Genomic DNA, 21127 nt, shown 5'->3' with positions numbered 1-21127 from the left:
TTCAAACCCAAATCCTCCCAACCTCAAACCTAGCTCTCTATCTACTGTGTCACCTTTTTTGGCCTGGGGGGATTATAAAATTTAATTTGATTTTATGTTACATAAGGTGTAAAATTTTCAAAAGGCTTTTTTTGAGTGACAATAAATGATTAGAAACACATAATAGTGGTCCAGATCTTCTAAGTAACAGCCACTGGACAAACATGGTACCCTGTCACCTGTGCACAAATCTGCATGGAAAGGTACTAAAAATGTTATGCCTGGACACATGTATTTCCAAATCCCCAAAATGCACTTTAATTTGCCCAAAAGCATCATGGCTCTCTATCCACTGGGCCACCTTTCCCCAGAAAGTGCCCCGGGATGGGATTCAGGAGTCTTTGCTTTAGCCCTCAACTAACTCAAGGCATGATCATATTTGTAGGATGCTTGATAAGCACTGAGTGCTATCGAAATGTGAATTATTATCTTTGAAATGGAGAGAATAATCTCTGCCCTGATGACCTCCATGGGGCAAAGAGATAAAATAAAATAAAGGCTGGGATAAATAAAGGAAAAGAAACTCTTACAGAGGGTAAAGCAATACACACATATTATATAAATAGTCATAAATACACAGACGTAAAAGGATAATAATATCATTATTCCTCCTTTCCTCCAAGAGGATTTATGATCAAGGAGGTAAATGAGGACTGCCCAGGACCTGGTGCGATTCACTCCACAATTGCTGTCGCTTATCCTTCCTCCTCAACAGAGAAGAGTCTTTTTATCCCAGGGCATTCTAGCAAAGCCACTATCATGTGTTGCTAATCACTGATCATAGCCCAAGAAAGCCCTGTAAAAAGGTTATGTCTTAAGGAGCAGAAAAGTAAAAGGACCCCTAAAAGTGCCTATAATGCATCTCCTTCCCAAAAGCTAGAGGTACTAACTCAACCCAGCCCATGTTTACTTATGGGGCAGCCAGACTGCATGGGATGCTACTCGTAGTTGCTCCAAAGCCCGTGAAGCCTTTCAATTCCCAGCTTTCTGTCCCACACTACAGACTACTATGCTCCTGGGGGTGTTTTCAAGGATTTAGTGCTAAGCACATTTTACATGGGAGCCATGCCAAAGTAATAAGGAAATGGCAAAGATTACCAAAAGGAAAAGATAAAAGCAGTTATAGTGAGGCCATTCACCATTTACAAACTGAGGTACAGCTAGATGAGATGGAAGAATCAGGCTCTCATCTGAGCCCTGACACCAATTAGCTTTCTGACCTGGAGGGGGAGCCTTTAACCACCTTGGGTCTCAGACACCACATCTGTAAAATGAGGTCATTAAGAATGAGTGAGCTTGGAGACAGCTAGATGCCACAGATAATGGACAGAGAGCCAGACCTAGAGACAGGAGGTCCTGGGCTCCAATCTTCAGACACTTCCTAGCTGGATGACTTAATCCCAATGACCAAGCCCTAGCTGTATGACCCCAAAGAAGTCACTTAACCTCTACTTGCCTCAATTTCCTCATCTATAAAATGGGGATTACAATAGCCTTGGAACTGATATTTAATATCAATTCTTGGACAGATGGTAGGGTTTAAAAATAAATATAGGATGAGTAAGCTCCAGGGTCCCCTTCAGCTTTTTTTTAACCCTTACCTTGCATCTTAGAATCAGTATTGGCAGAAAGTAAAGGCAGAAGGGTCCTGGGGTCAGATTTGAACCCAGGACTTCCTATCTCTAGACACCCCCTTCAGCTTTAATGACCTATATAATACAGCTATGACAAATGTCCTCTGAAGGAAGTAGGATGACCCACTTGAAGGACATTCCAGAGGACAGCACAAGACCTCTCCAAAAGCCTGGCACAGGTCCTTGCTCATATTAAGTGAATGATAGATGCTTATTATTAATCCCTGATCTCCCTTGCCTTCTACATCACCAAATCCTAGAATGTCAGATATGGAAGAGACCTCAGAGATCATTTAGTCCATCCCCCTCACTTGGCAGAGGAAGAAACCGAGGCCAGAAGAAAGGAAGGAAATCACCCTGCCCACACAGAGCGCCAGTGAGGGGCATAATGTGTGCCACTCATCTGGCACTTATTATGCATTTCCTTGTAGAGCTGGGCTAAAGCTTGGAGAGCAGAGGCCCACCGACAGCCAACGAGGGGGACAAAAACTCAGCAGGATATCTGTTGTTTTGACAGAAATGGAAGAGACAAGCAAAAGATAGCTGGAGCTGGAACTGGCGCTCTGTGAATCTGCCCTCTCATTCCCCGGAACACTACCAGACCCAAGCGGAGGAACAAACAAATGGACAATTATTGTCTTTTCATGTCCATGTGTATAGGGATAGGTTTGGTCTCTGCAATTAGACTTTAGGATCCTTAAAGTTTGGGAGCTAGTCTTCTATTTCTGTGTGTGGCTCTTCCTCCCCAGCCTCCCCAGTACCATATATTATATACTATAATCTCTTATATATGAATATATAGTATATATAAACTCAATCAATGTTTGTTTACTGACCAGCTCAATTCAGGAAATTTCTCATATAAAACTCAGCTACTATTGTCAAATGCATACTATAAGGGACATCTAGGTGGCTCAGTGGATAGAGAACCAGGCTTGGAGATGGGAGGTCCTGGGTTCAAATCTTAACTCAGACACTTCCTAGCTGTGTGACCCTGGGCAAGTCACTTAACCCCCACTGCCTAGCCCTTACCACTCTTCTGTCTTGGAAACAATACATAGTATTGATTCTAAGGTAGAAAAAAAGGTTTAAAATTTTCATGTAAAAATTAAAAAAGAATAATAACAACATCTAACATTTACCTAGTGCTTACTACTTGTAAAGCACTATGCTAAGTACTTTATAATTATTATATAACTTGGTCCTCATGACAATTGTAGGAGGTAGATGCTCTTATTATCCCCATTTTGTAGAGGAGGAAATTGAGGCAAGCAGAGGTTCAGTGATTTGTTCAGCCATACAGCTAGTACATATCCAAAGGCAGATTGACAAGCTAGGTGCGCTATCCATTGTGCCCTCTCAACAAAATTGGTTTCCCTTGTAATCCTAGATATTTTATTTTATTGTATCTTTTAAAAAACTCTTACTTTCTATCTTAGAATCAATACTATCAATTGGTTCCAAGGTAGAACAGGGGTAAGGGGTAGGCAATGGGGGTTGAGTGACTTGCCCAGGGTCACCCAGCTGGGACATGTTTGAACCCAGGACCTTCTATCTCCAGCCCTGTCTCTCTACCCACTGAGCCACCTAGCTGCCCCTGGTACTTGATATTATGATTTTAAAAATACAGTTCTGAGAAGAGATCCCGAGGCTTCACCAGAATAACTTCCCCAAAGGTGTTCATGCCACACACAAAGGTTAAGGGGTAAAGCCCTCTACTAGGAAATAAGGGAGATAAGATGCCCGTCACACCTGGTCCTCGACCTCACAGAGCTTAGAGGACATCTTGTTCTCAGCCCCAGTCGGAGACGTGATGATACCAATCGGTAAGGAAGGAGAAAAGAACTTTCCTTCTAACCCAAGAGACATCAGGCCCTTCCCCTTCCCCACTGGCTCCCCTGAAGCTGGCTGGCAATGTATGACAGCTGACAGCATCACCGTCCTGCATCCCAGGGCTGAGCATGGCCGCAGCTTTGGGCTGAGTTGAGCTAAAGAGAGGGACGGCTGCTGCCTCAGCCAACAGACTGACTCATGTTGCTGTTCATTCCATTCAAATGAGGTTGCTGGCATCTTTCTGATGAAACCCAATCTAAGAACATATTTCCAGTGAGGTTTCCACAAAAAACAGGTTTGAGTGGCAGAGGGCAAAGGGCAGAGGGCACCAAAGGACCAACTCTTAAGCTGATGGGGGAAACCACTCAAGCGATGCTTTATCCTGGGGTTATGAGAGTATGGCTTCCATCCTTCCCCCAGCTCACCCACGAGGTCCTCTGCTCTCTTCCAGGCGCTCTCACAATGCTCTGGCAGGCTCACAAGTCTCTGTGGCTCCTCCCTGAAAGACACTCTGGCTCCTTCTGCCCTGGCTCCTTCTGAGCCCTGGCAATAGCTGGCCCCAGGCGGATTTGGAAGGTGGGTGACTTGTCTGGGGAGAAGCTCAGTTTACTACCCCCCAAGATGCGACACACTCTTCCGTGTCCCCTTCTCATGGGCTAAACTAGAAGCTAAGAAGATAACTGATAGGATTTTAACATGTCTGTCCTCAGGCATTTTAATAGCAAACTCATGAATACCCAAACTCAGACATTGAAAGTTTAGGCTCCATCAGCCTAAGGGTGAAAATTCTGGCTAGCAGGAGAAATGTGGGAGGGAGGGAGGGAGGGAGGGAGGGAGGGAGGGAGGGAGGGAGGGAGGGAGGAAGGAAGGAAGGAAGGAAGGAAGGAAGGAAGGAAGGAAGGAAGGAAGGAAGGAAGGAAGGAAGGAAGGAAGGAAGGAAGGAAGGAAGGAAGGAAGGAAGGAAGGAAGGAAGGAAGGAAGGAAGAAATCTGGGACCAACTTGTTTCTGCCCCTTTCCACCCTCACTCAAAAAAAAGTTAGACACCCAACTACTTACTAACACATAGTAGGTGTTATTGAAAATGTCTGTTCCCTCTCTCATAAGACTGGCTCTGTAGCTTAGATCCAGGTTCCCTTCCCATTCAGCTTCAAACATCTTCCTCCCAAAGATGGGAGAGATGCTACTAGCAGCAATGCAATGATCCAGGACAATTCTGAGGGACTTATGAGAAAGAACAGTATCCACATCCAGAGAAAGAACTGTGGGAGGAGAAACACAGAAGAGAAACAACTGCTTGATTACATGGGTCAATGGGGATATGATTGGGGATGTAGACTCTAAATGAATCACTCTGGTGCAAATATCAATAATATGGAAATAGGTCTTGATCAATGACACATGTAAAACCCAGTGGAATTGAGCATCGGCTATGGGAGGAGGGTGGGAGGAGGGGAGGAAAAGAACATGAACCATGTAACCATGGGAAAATATTCTAAATTAATCAATTAAATTAAAAAACCTTTATTTTAAAAAAAGAGAGAGATAGGAGAGATGTCATGAATTCCCTCAAGCAAACAGTCATAGAATCACTTTATACATCAGAGCTAGAAGGGTTCTTTAAGATCCTTTGGCTTCAGGCACCTCACTCTAGACCTCAGTTTTCTCATCTGTAAAATGACCCTATAAGGGAATAATAGCAGAACCAAGATTGGAACCTTTTTCACCAAAGGACTTCACCCAATGATGCTGCCCTACCCTGATAACCCTCCTTTCCAAGGGAAAAAAGCATAAGCCCCATTTCTTATTTTCTAGGATTCAAAGTGATTGAATACACAAGTTTATTATGAGGATCACACAAGAGATCTATATATCCATAAAGGCCTCTTGCAACCTTTAAGTGCTAAGTAAGTAACAAGTCTTTTTAGGTCTCTCCCTCCCTCCCTCCCCCCACTCTTCTTTCTCCTTTCTCTCTCTCTCTCTGTCTTCCTTTCTCTCATCTCTCTCCCCTATTTCTTCTCTTTCCTTTCTTCTCTCTCCCTTCTTTTTCCTCCCTCTCCTCTCCTTTCCTCTCCTCTCTCCTTTCTCTCTTCTCTCTTTCCATCTCCTCTCCTCCTATTTCTTCTCTCCCCTAGTTCTTCTTCTTCTTCTTCCTTCTTCTTTCTTCTCCCTCTCCCTCTCCCTCTTCCTTTTCCTCTCCCTCTCTCTCTCTCCTCCCCAGGGTATTTCACAGGTTTGCTTACATCACTCACCTGCTCAATTAACTCGAATGGCCATTTGGTACCTCTTGGGTTAAACACAACCTCATCTTTTTGGCTCTGAGAGCCCTTCACCATCTGGCTCCTCCCTACCTCTGCAGCCTTCCCACACACTGCAATCCAGCCACACTGGCCCTCTTCCCATTCTCACATACAACATCCACCACTGTGCCTCAGATAGGCTATCTCTCATGCCTGAAATGGACTCTCTTCTCACAATTACCTCTTAGAAACAATCAACAAAGTTTTATCCATTGTGTACTAAGTGTTAGGCACTGTGCCAAGTGATAGGAATATAAAGACAAAAGTAAAAACAGTTCTTGCCCTCAAAGGGCTTATATTCTAAGGAGTATGAAAACACCAACAGGCACAAGTATATGCATAATAGACACTAAATGAGTACAAGGTATTTTGGAAGACTGGGAAGAAGCATTTATAAAGTCCCTACTATGTGCCAGGCATTATGCAATGCTCTTTTTAACAAATTTTATCTCACTTGATGCTCACAACCTTTTTTTTTTTATCCTCATATTACAACTGAGGACACTGAGACAAACAGAAGTTGAGTGACTTGCCTAAGGTAACACAGGTAGGTAGTAAGTGTCATCTGATGTCAGAGCTGAACTCAAGTCTTCTGGACTCTAAGCTCAGAGCTCTCTCCATGGTGCCACCTGGATGTATAGCTGGGAGAGATCAGAGAAGACTTCCTATAAAAAGGAAGAATGGAAACTAGGGATTGTGATAAGTAAAAGAGGAAGAGGAGACTTCTGGGGTGGGGGATGACCACTGGATGGAGATGGGAGATGGAACACCACATGTACAAAACAGCAAGTTGGCCAGTAGAATTATGTCTCAGAGTTTGTGGAATGATAAAATGAGTAAGAAGACTGGAAAGGAAGGAAGAGCTCTAATTACGAAACAAGTTCCCATTTGATTCTGGGAGAAATAGGGAGTCCGTGGTGTTCTTTCAATGGAGGGGGCTGGTATACAATATGGTCAGCTCTTCACTTTAGAAAATCAGCTCAGCAGCTAAGCAGAGGGTGGTTTAGGATGAGAGGAGAAATGAGACAGGAAGATTAAGTAGGTTATTACTGCAACAGTCCAGGCTCAAGATGATAAAATCTTGGCTGTGAGAGCGGAGAGGAAAGGACAAGTGTAAGAGATGTTGTGGAGGTGGAAACAGCCAGATTGGCCAGAAGATCTGGGCTCTTGGAGAGGTGGTGGGCACCCCATCTTTGAGGGTCTTCAAGCAGAAGATAAATGACATCTTGTAGAATATTCTTTTTATCTCTGATTTGGATGTCCCTTTCAATCAAATTCTGTTATTCTGTGAGTCACTGAAAAGTCACAGACCTTTAGCACAAATGCAAAAGATCAGGAAAGGCGATGGAGCCATAAATGGGAACTGGGGAAATTGGAAAGAGGAGTGAGTTTAGAGGGGTTTAGAGCTTCTGTTTTGAAAATATGAGATATCTACTTTGAAATGTCCAATAAGCTGTTTAAGAACAGTAGAACTTGGGAGAAAGACTGGAATTGGATTTATGGAGCTGGGAATCGTCAACATAAAAATGGTCATTGAATCTACAGGGAGTGATGAGGTTATCAACTGGCAAAGTATAAAGAAAGAAAAGAGGGTCCACACAGGAATTTGGGGGTATGCTAATATTAATGAGCATACTGTGAATGAAGAATAAGTCAAGGGACTGGGAAAGAATAATGAGATTGGTAAGAAGAGAACCAGGACAGCTAGGTGGTGTAATGCTGGGCCTGGAGTCTGGAAGACCTGAGTTCAAATGTAACCTCAAGCACTTACTAGTCGTGTGACCCTAGGCTAGTCATTTAACCCTGCTGGCCTCATTTTCTTCATCTGTAAAATGAGCTGAAGAAGGAAATGGCAAACTACTCCAGTATCTTTACCCAGAAAACCCCAAATGGGGTCACAAAGAGTTATACATAACTGAAACAATTGAACAAAACAAAATTGATTAAGTTGCCACCAAGTTCTCCATGACCAAAACATCTGAACAGCAAAGATGAGAATCAGGAGGAAGTAACAGCATCAGAAAACAAGAGGTGGGGGGGGCACTGATTATCTAATATTATGTGCCTGGTACATAGTAGGTGATTAATAAATGTTTGTTGATTGATTGATTCATTAATAAGGCTGAGATTTGAACCTAGATGTCAAAGTTAGGAAAGACCTTAGAACATAGAATGTCAGAGCTGGGAGGGACTATAGAACACTGAATATAAGAACTGGGAGGGACCTTAGCACACAGAATATCAAAACTAGAAGAAATTAGAAATCATAAAATGTCAAGAGCTAGAAGTACCCTAACATTAGAGACCATCAGAGCTCAGTAGGACCTTGATGAACATCAATTTCAACTGATTCATTTACAGCTAATGAGATCTTACATTTATATAGTGCTTTGGGGTCACAGTATCCATCGACATCCATTTTTATCTAATCCTCACCTCAACTCTATAATTCAAGTCATGTTAGCTTCATTTTACAGACTAGGGATGCAGAGATAGCAGAAGTTCTCCAATATCAAACAAGCTGAAGCTGGAACCTAGGTCTCCTCCTAATGACCACCTGATGACTCTGTCCACTATAACATACTGCCTCTATTTTGATTCCAACCCCAAACTAGAGTCAAAACACTTTTTTAAAGGACTGTGCTTAGGGTGAAAAAGTATCATTTGCGAGTACCTCTTCCTCCAGGGAAATACTTTCAAATATAATCAAAGAAATTATGATAAACATTTAGTAAGTGCCTATTGTGTACAGAACCCTGTGCCAGGTACCAGGAGAAATATAATCTTCAGATAAAACCTTAAAGGAGTTTCCAATCTTAAATCTCTGAATCAACATATTAATCATCCTAATTAATTAGACATAATTAATCAGAGACTTCAACCTCTGAATCAACATAAGGAAAGATCAAATCATTTAAATATTCCTAATTAAATGCCAAAATTCTCACTTAGGATGGGGATCTTAGGTTCAAATCCTGGTTAATAGAGCATTGCCTAAATAATTTTTTCCCTCTTTTTAGACTATGTCTCATAAGGCCAGATCTGTGCATTATTTTTTTTTACCATATATGTATCTTCTTAGCATATACAAAGAAAATACTTAATAACTACCTAGTTGGGTTTTTTAAAAACCTTTCCCCTCTGTCTTAGAATCCATGCTAAATGTTGGTTCCAAGGCAGAAGAGCAGTAAGGGCTAGATGACTTGCCCAGCTAGGAAATGTCTGAGGCCAGATTTGAACCCAGGGCCTCCTATCTCCAGTCCTGGCTCTCCATACTCTGATCCACCTAGCTGCCCCTTTAATAACTACTTGTTGAATTCAACTTAAGTGAATCTATCATGTTCAAGGGGGGGAAAAAAGGTGAGAAAGTGTTAAACTCCTCCAGAATCTCCAGCCTCTCCACAGATTCCAAAAGCCAAAGAAAGTACACGTGTGTCAGGTGGGAAGAAGCGTGTAAGCTGGGGGACAAGCCAAGAAAAGACCAGGTAGTCTGCACGTTAGGGTCCAAGACCTCACAGGCCCTCGTGGTGTTCTCCGCGCTATTTATTTTGGGAGCTTTTGACTTCTTTTGCTGCTTCCCTCCCAAACCTCCCAAATCACCTCCAGATTTGAGCCAGGCCTTCATCTGGAAAGTTTGTTCAGTTGCTGGTCTCCTAGCAGATGGCCTGCCACTTTGCCAAAACAAGTCTGGAGCTCCTGCTCAGCTGGGGTGATCCCGCTTTGGAGATGGGGGGGAGGCGTGGAGAGGAAGACGCAGCGCGGTGGCTGATGGCGTCTCAGCTCTCCCTCCTCCCAGAGCGGTCCACGAGTCCCCGTCGGTGCCAGCGGTCATGCCCCAGCGAACTGAAAGAATGGTGCAAAGGAGGGAAGATGGAAGCCTACGAGGAACGTGGGGCTCTGCGTCTGCAGATAGGCGATGCTTCACAAAGCACAGGAAACAGATGTGTGCGTCTGCCCTGACGGCGGAGTGATGACAGGAGAACTCTGGAACGGCTCAGATGTCAGGGGTTTGGGGTTGTGTGTGTGTGAGTGTGTGTGAGTGTGTGTGAGTGTGTGTGTGAGTGTGTGTGTGTGTTTTAAAAGAAGGGAACAGCAGTGGCACCTGTTCCCAGTCCCCGTGGCAACAATACATGAAGCACTTTATAAAATGAATGAATGAAGTGCCAGCTGGGTGAACCGTTTCAGAGAGGCAGTGACCATTCATAGGAGGCAGCGTGGTGTAGTGGGCACACCTCTGGACCCGGACATGGGAGTCCTAGCTCTGCCCCTTACCCATCATGGTATCTTGGGTGGCTGGGGGAATGACTTCAGCCTCAGTTTCTTCATCTGTAAAATGGGGCTCGTGACACTTGTGCTCATTTATCTCAGAGGGCTGTTGGGAGGAAAATGATTTTTTAAACTGGGAAGGAGGAGGGAAGAGGGAAGCAATGGGAGCAGAGTGGACAAATGCTGGACTTGGAGAGAAGAAGGGCTATATTTGAATCCTGCTTCAGAGACTTATTAGCTATGAGCTGTTTGACTCTAAGCAAGTTATTGAACTTCTCTGTGACTGTTGTTCAGTAGTGTCCTACTCTTTGTGATCCCATTTAGGGTTTCGGGGTGCACAGATACTGTCATTTCCTTCTCTAGCTCATTTGAGAGATGAGGAAACTTAGGGCAAACAGGGTGAAGTGACTTACCCAGAGGGGGCAGCTGGGTGGCTCAGAGGATTGAGAGATAGGAGGTTGTAGGTTCAAATCTGGACTCAGACCCTTCCTAGCTGTGTGACCCTGGACAAGTCACTGAACCCCCATTGCCTAGCCCTTACTGCTCCTCTGCCTGGGAACCAATACATGGTATTGATTCTAAGGTAAAAGTTCAGTTTTAAAAAATGACTTACCCAGAGTCATGACTAATAAGTGTCTGAGGTTAGATTTGAACTCAGAAAGATGAGTCTTCCTGACTCCAAGCCTGGTACTCTACCTATTGCACCACCTGGCTGCCCTCTGTGCTTACTCAACTGGAAGACAAGAAGAATGAACTCAATGCTTCTAAGGTCCTTACATAGCTAGTAACTGGAACCCTGTACTTGGAGTGAGGAAGATCTGAATTTAAATTTTGCCTCCGATTCTTAATATCTGGGCCACCCTGGGCAAGTCACTTTATATCTCTCAGTTTCCTCATCTATAAAAAGGGGATAATAACAGCATTTATATATCACAAGGGTATTATGAAAGTCAAATGTGTTATATGCATTATATATATAAATATTTCCAAACCTCAAATGCTATGTGTGTTACTACTGGTATTTTTATTATTATTGACGTATTATTATTATTTCAGCCCTAAATATAGACTACTGTGATAGCGTCAGGGGCAGGAGCCATACCATTTTTGGTTTGGATGCAGGTGATGCCATTGGGGGAAGAGCAAAAGGAATAGTTAGTTTCAGTCAAAAATGGAACTAAAGACTCAAAGGGCAATACGTTCTCCATGATGAGACACCTTTGAGCAAAGACTGGTTGACCACTGGTCAGGATGATGGAGAAGGGCTTCTCCATTAAGAACAGGTTGAACTCAATGGACATTGAGGTTCCCTCTGATGCTGAGATGCTGTGAGGGGTGTATCCCCCACCTTCAGCAAGGAAGATACAGGGGAGAAAAAGACCCTGGTTTCCTTCACAGGTGTCTCTAGAAGTGATCTCTACATGGTAGTCCAGGATACCTGGACCCTCTTCTTCACAGAAACATCCTTTCACAAGGAAGCAGAGATCACATACCCAAATACCCCACTCCGTGCCACCAATAAGTGGGGCCAGGGAAAATGACCACAAAGATGCGCTGCCTCTTCCTTGATTCTGGAGCTTCTTTAGGTGACACCCCAAGAAAGACCCTGTCCCCAGGCTAGCTGATGACCTCAGGGAAGGACCGTTTGGGTCCTCTTCCATGGCACAGATGTTGACTCCAAGAAACCAGGTAGAAGAGAATGAACAGTGGTCCAAGAATAGTCATCCTCCCTCTCTCTCAAACTCATCCATCAGAAAAGTCAAGGGAAGACAATGATCTTTTATTTATTATTTTTATTTTTTTATACCCTTGCCCTTTGTCTGAGCATCAGTACTAAGTATCAGTTCCAAGGCAGAAGACTTAAGTCATTGAAGCTAAGTCACCTGCCTAGGATCACACAACTCAGGAATATCACCTAGCTGCCCCCAATGAGTAACTTAAAACCTGAACAGCCAGCGCCAGGCTAAAAGAAATAGGAATAATCTTTGTCTTGATTAAAGGGGAGTCACTTAGCACCAAGTTGGTATGAAAAGGCACAAACAATTCAAGAAAGTATACAAGCCCATCAGGTATTGGACATACTCTTTGGTATCCATCAGGCCTTATCTCTAGCCTTCCCTGCCCCCCTTCTGCCCCCCAAAAGTCAGAAGGGACCAAACTCTACTTTGGCAGCCTGGAACCTTCCAGGCACTGAGCTGCAATTGCAGTCTTTGGATTTCACAGCAGCAAACAAAAGATCTCAATTAAAATATGTTTGCAAATGAGATTTAAAAACCAGTCTAGAAGGAGTGGATTCTTAGGTCTGAACTCCTTGCTTCCTTTCAACTATCCCTGAGTGTCTCCTGCTTCCATCCCAGCTCTGAATGCAACCATTTGAACAAAAGAGACTAGAAAAAGGAACTTGACTTGGGAAAGGATTCAGGCTGGCATAATCCACTCATGACACAGACATAGTAGGAGGAAACACTCTATTTTGATGTCAGAAGACATGGGCCTTGCAAAATACTACCTGGACCTCCTGTCTCTTAGGCTGTTTTCTCATCTGTAAAATGGGAATAAAATATACTATAGTAGCTATCTGCCAGAGGGTTGGGATAAGCCTCAAAGAAGAGTCATTGTGGTATAGGGGGTAGAACTCTAGATGCAGAATCAGGTCTGGATCAAGGTTCAAATCTTGTTTCCAAGGTGATCCTGGACAATTCACTTAACTTCTCTCAGATTCCTTGACTATAAAACAGGGCAGCTAGGGGGAGTGCAGTGGAAAGAGTTCCAGGTCTAAACTCATCTTCCTGAGTTCAAATCTAGTCTCAGACACTTACTAGCCATGTGATCCTGAGCCAGTCATTTCACCCTGTTGGCCTCAGTTTCTTCATCTGTAAAATGAGCTGGAGAAGGGAAATGGCAAACCACTTCAGTTTCTCTGCCATGAACACTCCAAATTGGGTCATGCACAGCCAACTGAACAACCACCAGAAAATGGGGATAATAATAGCACATCCTTTACAGGGCTGATCTGAGGATAAGATGAGATACTGTTAAGAACTTTGCAAACCTTTAAGCACTTTAGAAGTGCTACTAACTATTATTGAGAACACTATTTAAATTTCTCCACAAGGATTTTTTAACACCTGAAAATTCATTGCAGAGAGGACGAATAACAGAATAGTTTTATTACAACTTGTGAACACTGGCAATGGAATTTCCACCTTCAGCATCATCATTGTCATCATCACAAACCAGCTTCACTAAATTCAGGGCAACACTTTGCCAGGTAAAGTTTTTTAGCTTCAATAACTCATAATGACCAACAACTAGAGCATGAAAAGGCCACTCTCTCATTTGGGTGAGAGAGTCCACATGCCCATGAAATCCTGGATCCTCAATAATCCTGAAGCTAAAATTCTCAGAGTTATGCTTGCTTCTTTCCTTTCTTTTGTCGCCTCTATTAATCTACCTTTATTTATTTATTTATTCATTTTGGCTTCAAAAATCCTGTAAATTCAATGCTTCCTCTCCACAAGCCCTTGATATTTCACACGTAGATTACTATGACAATGATCTCCGCTGATTGTTTCTTCCCCTTTCAATTCATTCATTACTATACGATTTCCTTCTCCACCTCATTTTACAGATAAGGAAACTGAAACAAACAGGGTTAAGTGACTCATCTAGGGTCACACAGCTAGTAAACAATTGAGGCCAGATCTGAACTCAGAAGAATAATTATCCCTGACTCCAAGTCTGGCGCTTTCTAGCTACTGAACCACCTAGCTGCTCACTCTGTTCAGTCATGTAGAAAACAAGAGGGATGGATCAGTGGCCCCCACCTGATTAATCTTCAGAAAATACCACTTTTACTCTGATTCTCCTGCTCAAGTATTGGCTCTGGCTCCTTATTACCTACTGCATAAAATACAAACTGCTCTACCTGACAATATTCAAAGTCCTGTCCAATTATTACAACCTTCTTTCCAAGTACGCCTCCAATATTGCTTCTGCTCTGGCCGAGTCAGTTTCCAAACAAAAAGAAAATGTACATCAGAGATGGCCTCCTCCACAGTGCGGCCAGAACCAGATTAAAATGAAATTAGGAAATGTTTAACAAAATAAAAATATGATAAAACATAAATAATGCTAATTTGTGGTTTTCTCAGTTATTATATATGCAGTCTACAGGAAAAATGCTTCTATTTGGGTTTGATGTTACCAATGGACAGAAAGATTTTGCCAATCTAAGTTAATACACAGATATTATCATATTTATATATTTATTTCATATGTATCGATTTCTAGACATGTCTATAAGGAAATATTTATACTCACATAAATATAAAATATGATATATTTGTATTTATTTTACACAGCTGTTATTGTTATCTCCAAAACATGACCAGCTCATTCCTTCCTCCATTCTTTCTCCCCCCCCACATCCTTGAACATCCTTCCTCTCTTCTCACAAGCATTTAGGTGGTACAGTAGATAGGCTGCTGAGCCTAGCTTCAGGAAGACCTGAGTTCAAATCCAAATCTTACTGGCTGTGTACCTTACCCTACCTCTGGTTCAGATTTTTCATTCGTACAACCAGGATAATACTCCTTTGCCTCCCAGAGTTGTGGTAAGGTTCAAATGAGATCATAACTGTAAAAAGGCTTAGCATACAGTGCCTGACACATAGTAAACACTATATAAATGTTAAGACGTATTATTTCCATTTGTTTATAAGCTCCCTGAGGTCAGGGACTGTCTTTTGTTTCTTTTTGTATCCCCAGCACTTAGCATGAAGCCTGCCACAGAGCAGGCACCTAAAAAATCTTTACTGACTTGAATAAGATGAGGGAGCATCTGTAAAGTTCTTTGCAAACCTCAAAATGCTATAGAAATGCTAGCTTTTCTTGTCCAAAGCCTGCACATTCCTTAAGGTCTAATTGAGGTTCTACCTCCTCTAGGAAGCCTTCCCTAAAGCTTCATGATAAGCCCAGACTGCACCAATCATCATCTCCTTTAAACTCCTCTTACAGTTTAATTGCTCTCCACTTATTTCAATCATCTCCTACCAAGACTACAAGCCCCTTGAGGGCAGGGACCAGGGCTTATAATGCAGCCAGAGGAAACCCTTGTCATGGTTGATCATACTTCTTGTTTTCAAAGAGGGCCAGTGACATCACTGGGTGACTTGGCCTTGGGGAGGAATTGGATTTTAGTGAGGCAGAGCGGCACAAGGTAGTCAGCCTCACTCTTCTGTAGAGTGTAAGCATCATCCTTCCCATTTTATAGAAGAGGAAACTAAATTCCCAGAAAAGTGAAGTGACTTCTGGGATCCTAAGCCTAGAGCTGAAAGGGCTCTCTGACATTATCTCATTCAACTCCCTCGTGGACAGATGGGGAAACTGAGGTCCCAAAAAGTTAATCGATATGGAAATGGGTCTTGATCAATGACACATGTCAAACCCAGTGGAACTGCGTGTCAGATACGGGAAGGGGGTGGGAGGAGGGAAGGGAAAGAACAAGAGTCTTGTAACCATGGAAAATATTCTAAATCATCTAATTAAATAAATTTTTTTAAAATGTTAAAAAAAAAGGTCATCGACTTGCCTAAAGCTACCCACAGCTGGACTGAGGATCTGATCTAGATCCTCTGGTTCGATGCTCCCTTCCCTTCTCTGCATCCCGATACCTGACTTGAGCATCCTGCTTCAGGTCCCAAACCCCCCTCTAAAGTACCTAGAATTGTGCTAGGTCCACACGAGTGCTCCATATTTCTTGATTAACGTCTTGATTCAGTTTGAGGGAATTCATGTTTGTAAAGGTATCTCTCTAGTGTGTGAATCACAAAAGAACATAATGATGAAGGCGGGAAGAGCTGCAGTCAGGTCCTAAACATGCCTGCATGACCAACCAGCTGTTGGGTCAGTCTAGGATCCAGAGGAGAGCCGGAGGTGAGTGGAGCCAGGAATCCACTACAAACCCAGCTTCCTCCGAGTCCTGCCTGTGGGGTCAGTCATGGTCCTCTGGCTGCTGGCCCCAGTTCCTAACAAGCCTGGGGCAAGAGTTCACATTGGTAGTTCCAAAGCTTCCAGGAACTTACAAACTGTGTGATTCACAGTAGCCAATGGGAAAATTCAGTTTCTACCTCATCAAAAACGCCATGTCCAGAGACCCTGGCTGGAAGGAACACAAACCTTCAAAAGACAACTAGAAATCAGACTCAAAGAAAAAATGAAGGGGCTAAACATCAAAATTGAGAGGATGATACAAAAAAAAAAAAGATAATGGATGATGGGACGCCCATTCAGAAACATGCAACAGCCAAGGAAGGATCCCCGCCTAGATAGGCACACGCACCAAAGACCTCTGGAAACAGAATTATTATTGGCATCGAACCCTTCCCCGAATGAGGAACTGATTTCCTGGAGCAAAACTAAAAAAGAGTTCCACCTAACCAACTCCACAGCTCTAAGCTCCAAGTCCAGATGAGCCCTTTCCCTTAGACATGGATGTCGGCAAGGCCAAAGGGAATTACGATGAGCTTTGGAGACTTAACAGCATTTGCTTAAAACTAGGCACTCTCATCATTTCATTTCTGCGACAGCAGGCACCGTCTACCCAACAGAGCAATGTGGCCAGCCCTCCTGGGTCCCTTTATCCCGAGGCTGCTCTTCCAAATGCCTATCTTTGGAGAGGAGACCACGTTTCAGCCCCCCAAGTTCGGTCTGATGGCTGTGTTTCAGATACACCAAATGCAGAGACCTCCTCCTGGTCCCCTGCACCACTATCCCTGATGCCACTAGACTGCAGGACAAGAGAGATGCTCTCCTTTGGACGGACACCTGATTTCCCATCCAGCTGTTCTGGGATTAGACCTAGCCAGGACCACTCTTTGCCCCAGAGCCCTTGGAATTGATGTAAAGTAGTCCCTGGTTTAGGCATGTCAATCAACGCTCTAAACACCTTCTGACCAGCCACACAAGGCGATTGTTTTGACATCTTGGCGGCCCGTGTCTCCCCGACAAGGGACGACCAGCGCATTGTTCCAACAGCCCGAAGCCCACCTTACCTGCCCTCCTGAGAGGCAGAGCAGACAACCTTTCCCTCCTCTTCCCTCCCTGTTTTTCCCTGGGTCAGGAATAGGAAGCGAGCGCAGGTGAGAGGACAGGCCTACCTTATGGGAAGCAGCAGGGGAGGCCCTGACCAGCACTCCCGGGTGGCTCAGAGCTTTGCCAGCAAACACCACGGTGCCGCACTCCACACAGGCCCCGATGATCAGCTGCTTGCCATCATCCACCAGCAAACTGTGCCCGGTTCTCAGGGTGTACAGGAACATGGGCAGCCGGGCCACCCGCACGGCTTTTAATCCAAGGCATCGCTTCTTCTCCTGCTGGCAGAAGAAGCACACGAAGGTCTCCACTTTGTACTGCCGGGACCAGGCGCTGATGGGGTGGTGGGCGCTTCTGCCTTCATGCTGCAGCCACTGGCCCAGCAGGTCATGGTAGCAGAGCACACAAGTGGCCACCAGCCCCGTGGAGTCGGCGGGCCTGGCCCGGGGGGCCGGAGGATAAACCGTAAGGAAGGGGAAGAAAGGTTCCTTTTCCCCGAAACGACTGGGAGGGTTGACGTTGAGCTGAAACTCCTTTCCGGGGCCCAGCTCGGCCCCACAGATGTAGCACACGGAGGACAGCCCCCCCTTGACGGAGGCATGCACTGCCAGCCCCCCCGGATCTGTGGCTGAAAACACCTGGTGGTATCTCCCCAGGAAACTCTGCACTGAATTTATGAGCTCCTCATTCTGGCAGGCCCTGTACATGGACCAAATGTCCTCCAGCACCCCGTAGCACTTGGGGCAGCTGCGGACTTCCCAGTGTCTGTTCAGTCCTTTGGCATTGGGCGGACAGGGCAGGAGGTTCACAAAAGGGAAGTGCATGGTGTTCTTGGCACTACCGTTGATGATCCTGGTGGGCACTGTCCGGGAATCCCGGGAACAGTCCTCCCCACAGAGGTAGCAGGCCTCCTGCTGAGGCTGAGGCCCCGCAGAGGCTCCCTCTTCTTTCAGGGGTCTCCTTCCTTTGGGAGGCACCCCTGGATTCAGAGGCACCACATAGAGCCTCTGCAGGACGGGCACGTTGGCCAGCTCAAAGCTTTGCCACTGTTGCATGAGAGAGGAGAAACAGCAGGAGCACACCAGGGTGCTGCCCCCGGGGCTGATGGGCAGGGCCCCCGGGGGTGGGGTGTGCAGCCACAGGAAAGGAAAGAAGGGGGCCTGGGAAGTCTTCTCCTGCTTCTGAACATGAATCTGGTGCTGGGAGGCCGGGGACAGAAGGTTGCCGCAAATGTAGCAGCAGGTGTTGTCGGGGGCCACGGCCCAGGGATCTCGGGACACCGTATTATTGCTGCTACTGCTGCTGCTGCGCCCATTCTCCTTTTCTGCCAGGCCACCCCCCTTGGGGGCGGCCTCCCAGCGACCACAGGGGTTGGGGAAGGGCTGCTTTTTCTGCTCTTCCTCGTCGCTGGTGATACTGATCTCCCCCTCCTCAGAGGTGCAGTACCCCCCATGACTCTCGGGAAGCTGCTTGGGTCCGGCTGTTCTGGATGCCCTCCCCTGGCTGGCAGCCAAGAAGCCCAGGTTACTTTTCATTCCGTCTCCTGGAGGGCCCTGGATAGGTGGCCCCCGCCAGGTGCCCTGAACACCCCGAAGGACACTGGGGCTGCCTTCCGGGATCCAATGCCTCGCTGCCCCTTTTTTCTTCCTCCTGGTGCCCGCTTTGCGTCCAGGGTCAGGTTGCACCGTTGGCCCCTCCACACTCCCTTCTCCAGGGCCAGCGGTCTCTGGGCCTGGCTGGGGTGGGGGAACTGCGGAGGGAGGAGGCCACTCTCGGAAGCGCCCCATGAGCGCGCCTGTCCCGGGGCCCCGGAGGACGCTCTGGGGAGGGGCTGAGGGAGGCTTGGGCAGCTGGGGACACCCGCCTGCTTCCTTAGGCGGAGGCGGGCCGTAGTCTGGGCTGCCCTGGTCCCTAGGGGCCGGGCCTGGGGCGGGCTCAGGCTCGGAGAGGTGGTCTGTGTCAGAGAGGGAAGAGAGGTCCGAGTCGTGCGCCTCCTCCTGGGGGGGACGGCCACCCCTCCTCGCACCGCTGCCGCCACCGGCCCCCTCCCCTTCGTCGTCGTCCTCGTCGTCGTCCTCTTCGCCCTGCTCCAGGGCGTAGGAGAGGTTCCACTCCTGGGGGGCGGCAGCGCGGCGTCCCGGAGCGCCCCCGCCCGCCTCGCACTGGTAGGGCCGCTTGAGCCAGTACATGCGCTTCTCCACGGGGGTCCGCGAGCGCTCGAACGCTGCCCACTGCTCGCCCAGGAAGCAGCGGCACACGGCGCACACCAGCACGCAGCCGTCCGCGGGGGACACCTCCCGGGCTCCGGGCGCTGGCTCCTGCTGCTGCAGGAAGGGGAAAAAGGGCTGGGCTTGCAGGCTGCCCCCGGGCCCGGCCGCTCCGGCCCCGGCCCCGGCTCCGGCCGCCTCTCCTCCTCGCCCCTGCGCGGGCTGTTTTACCTGCAGCTTCAGCTCCTTGCCGCGGCCGATACCCCCGCCACAGATGAAACACGAGAGCGGGGCAGACGCCGGGCCCCCGCCGCCGCCGCTGCTAGGGGGCTTCTCGGCGCCGCCGCTGCTGCCGCCCCCCGGGGCCGCCGACCCCAGGCTCTCGCCGCTGGACGCGATGGCTGCCATGAGCCGCTGCTTACGGGAGATCGGGGGCTCCTTCTCCAGCTCGTTCCTCTTGTCCATGGGGCGCTCGGGCGTCCGCCGGGGCAGCAGTCCAGGCTCTCCGCGCCGAGGCAGGCGCCTGCTCCCGGGCTTGGGGCTCTCTCCGTCCTCGGTGGAGCCGCCTCCATGCACCGGGCGAGTGGCCGGGACGCAGCGTCTTTCCCGGCCGGCGCGCGGGGGGGGCCCCGGAGCCAGGGACAATCCGCTTGTAAAAGTTTGTGTCTCCGTGCTCGTGAGTGAATGTGAGTGTGCGAGCGAGTGTGAGCAGTGGGTTTTCGCTGGGGCCGGCTCCCCCCTCCCCCCGCTCCTCCCTCTCCGTTAGGCTGTGATTGGCGCTGCGGGGAAGGAGCTGATTGCTCTCCTGCTCTGGCCCCGGAGATCCTGGGACGCTTTGGCAATAAATATATCTTTAATGGCTTTTAATCCGCCGGCTCGAGCGCTCCCCGCCGCCGGAGAGTCTGCCTCGCCCCCCTTCCCGGAGCCCGCCCGCTCTTTTATTCCGGCGCGGCGGCTAACTTCGTCCATGTGTGCCCCTCGCAAAGTTTGGCTGCGGGCTGGGCGGCAGCGCCATGGCTATCCTCGCCGGGTCACCACTCCGCTTCCTCCAGGGGCTGGCTGCGGCGTCTCCACGAGGTCAGCGCCCGCCCCCCTCTTCCCCTCTGGGCCCCTGCCGGGCAGCGCTAGCCCGCCCTGCTCCCCGCGCGGGAGGCCCCCAGCGGCCGGGCCAGCGAGAGCGCTCCGGAGATCTGGCAGCCCCCCGGGAAGCGCGGCGCGCACTGAAGCTGCCCAAGCCGCAGCCGCAGCGGCAGCATGTGCTCGCCCCGGAGCCTGCCAAATCGTTTGGTCATTTCAGTTGGTTGGTTGGTTGGGGCGGGGAGGCGCAGGGGGAGGGGGGAAGGGGTGGAATCCCTCCAGCCAGAAACTCGAGGGGAGCCATACCCACAATACAAGAGCCTGGCTCTCTTCTCATCGCCCCCCCCCCCTTTATTTTTTATCTATTTTATGTCTAGCCCCAAAGCTTCCCAGAATGATTCATTGGCCCAATTAGGGGCTCCTTCCATCCAGCCCAGCGAAATCTGTCTGAAGGGCCTTCCCCTGGGATCAGCCAAAAATCCATTGCTGGGCAGAGATAGTCTTTAACTAAAGGTCAATGAGGACAGCGAGCAACCAGGTAAAGATGTCCCTGAAGACTTCCACCGGACAGCTTTGCAAGGGGGCCTGCAATACTGTCCCTTTGCCAAGGAACCAAGGCCAAGATTAAGGATGAAATTACCGCATGCTGTTTAAATGCAGCTTTTCTGGTGGGTTGTGT

At 47.5% G+C, this 21127-nt stretch overlaps 1 protein-coding gene across 5 annotated transcripts in view; it reads right to left on the bottom strand.

Annotated features, from left to right (window-relative positions):
• Positions 1-20482, bottom strand: part of GSE1 (Gse1 coiled-coil protein) — an 869104-nt gene extending 848622 nt beyond the window's left edge. For 2 of the 5 annotated variants that reach the window (XM_056823901.1, XM_007477252.3), the window contains exon 1: positions 17230-20478. In XM_056823901.1, coding sequence (XP_056679879.1) covers positions 17230-19836 — 2607 coding nt within the window. In that variant the 5' untranslated portion in view covers positions 19837-20478. Of the gene's footprint in view, positions 1-17229 lie in introns of all 5 variants that reach the window. The other 3 variants (XM_056823919.1, XM_056823916.1, XM_056823904.1) reach the window with 3 other exon arrangements.
• Between the last annotated feature and the right edge of the window lie 645 nt (positions 20483-21127).

Source organism: Monodelphis domestica, chromosome 1, assembly GCF_027887165.1.
Source record: "Monodelphis domestica isolate mMonDom1 chromosome 1, mMonDom1.pri, whole genome shotgun sequence".
In the NCBI taxonomy this organism is placed as follows: Eukaryota; Metazoa; Chordata; class Mammalia; order Didelphimorphia; family Didelphidae; genus Monodelphis; species Monodelphis domestica.
The sequence above is the reverse complement of the archived record's forward strand: the minus strand, read 5'-3'. Positions and strand labels throughout refer to the sequence as shown.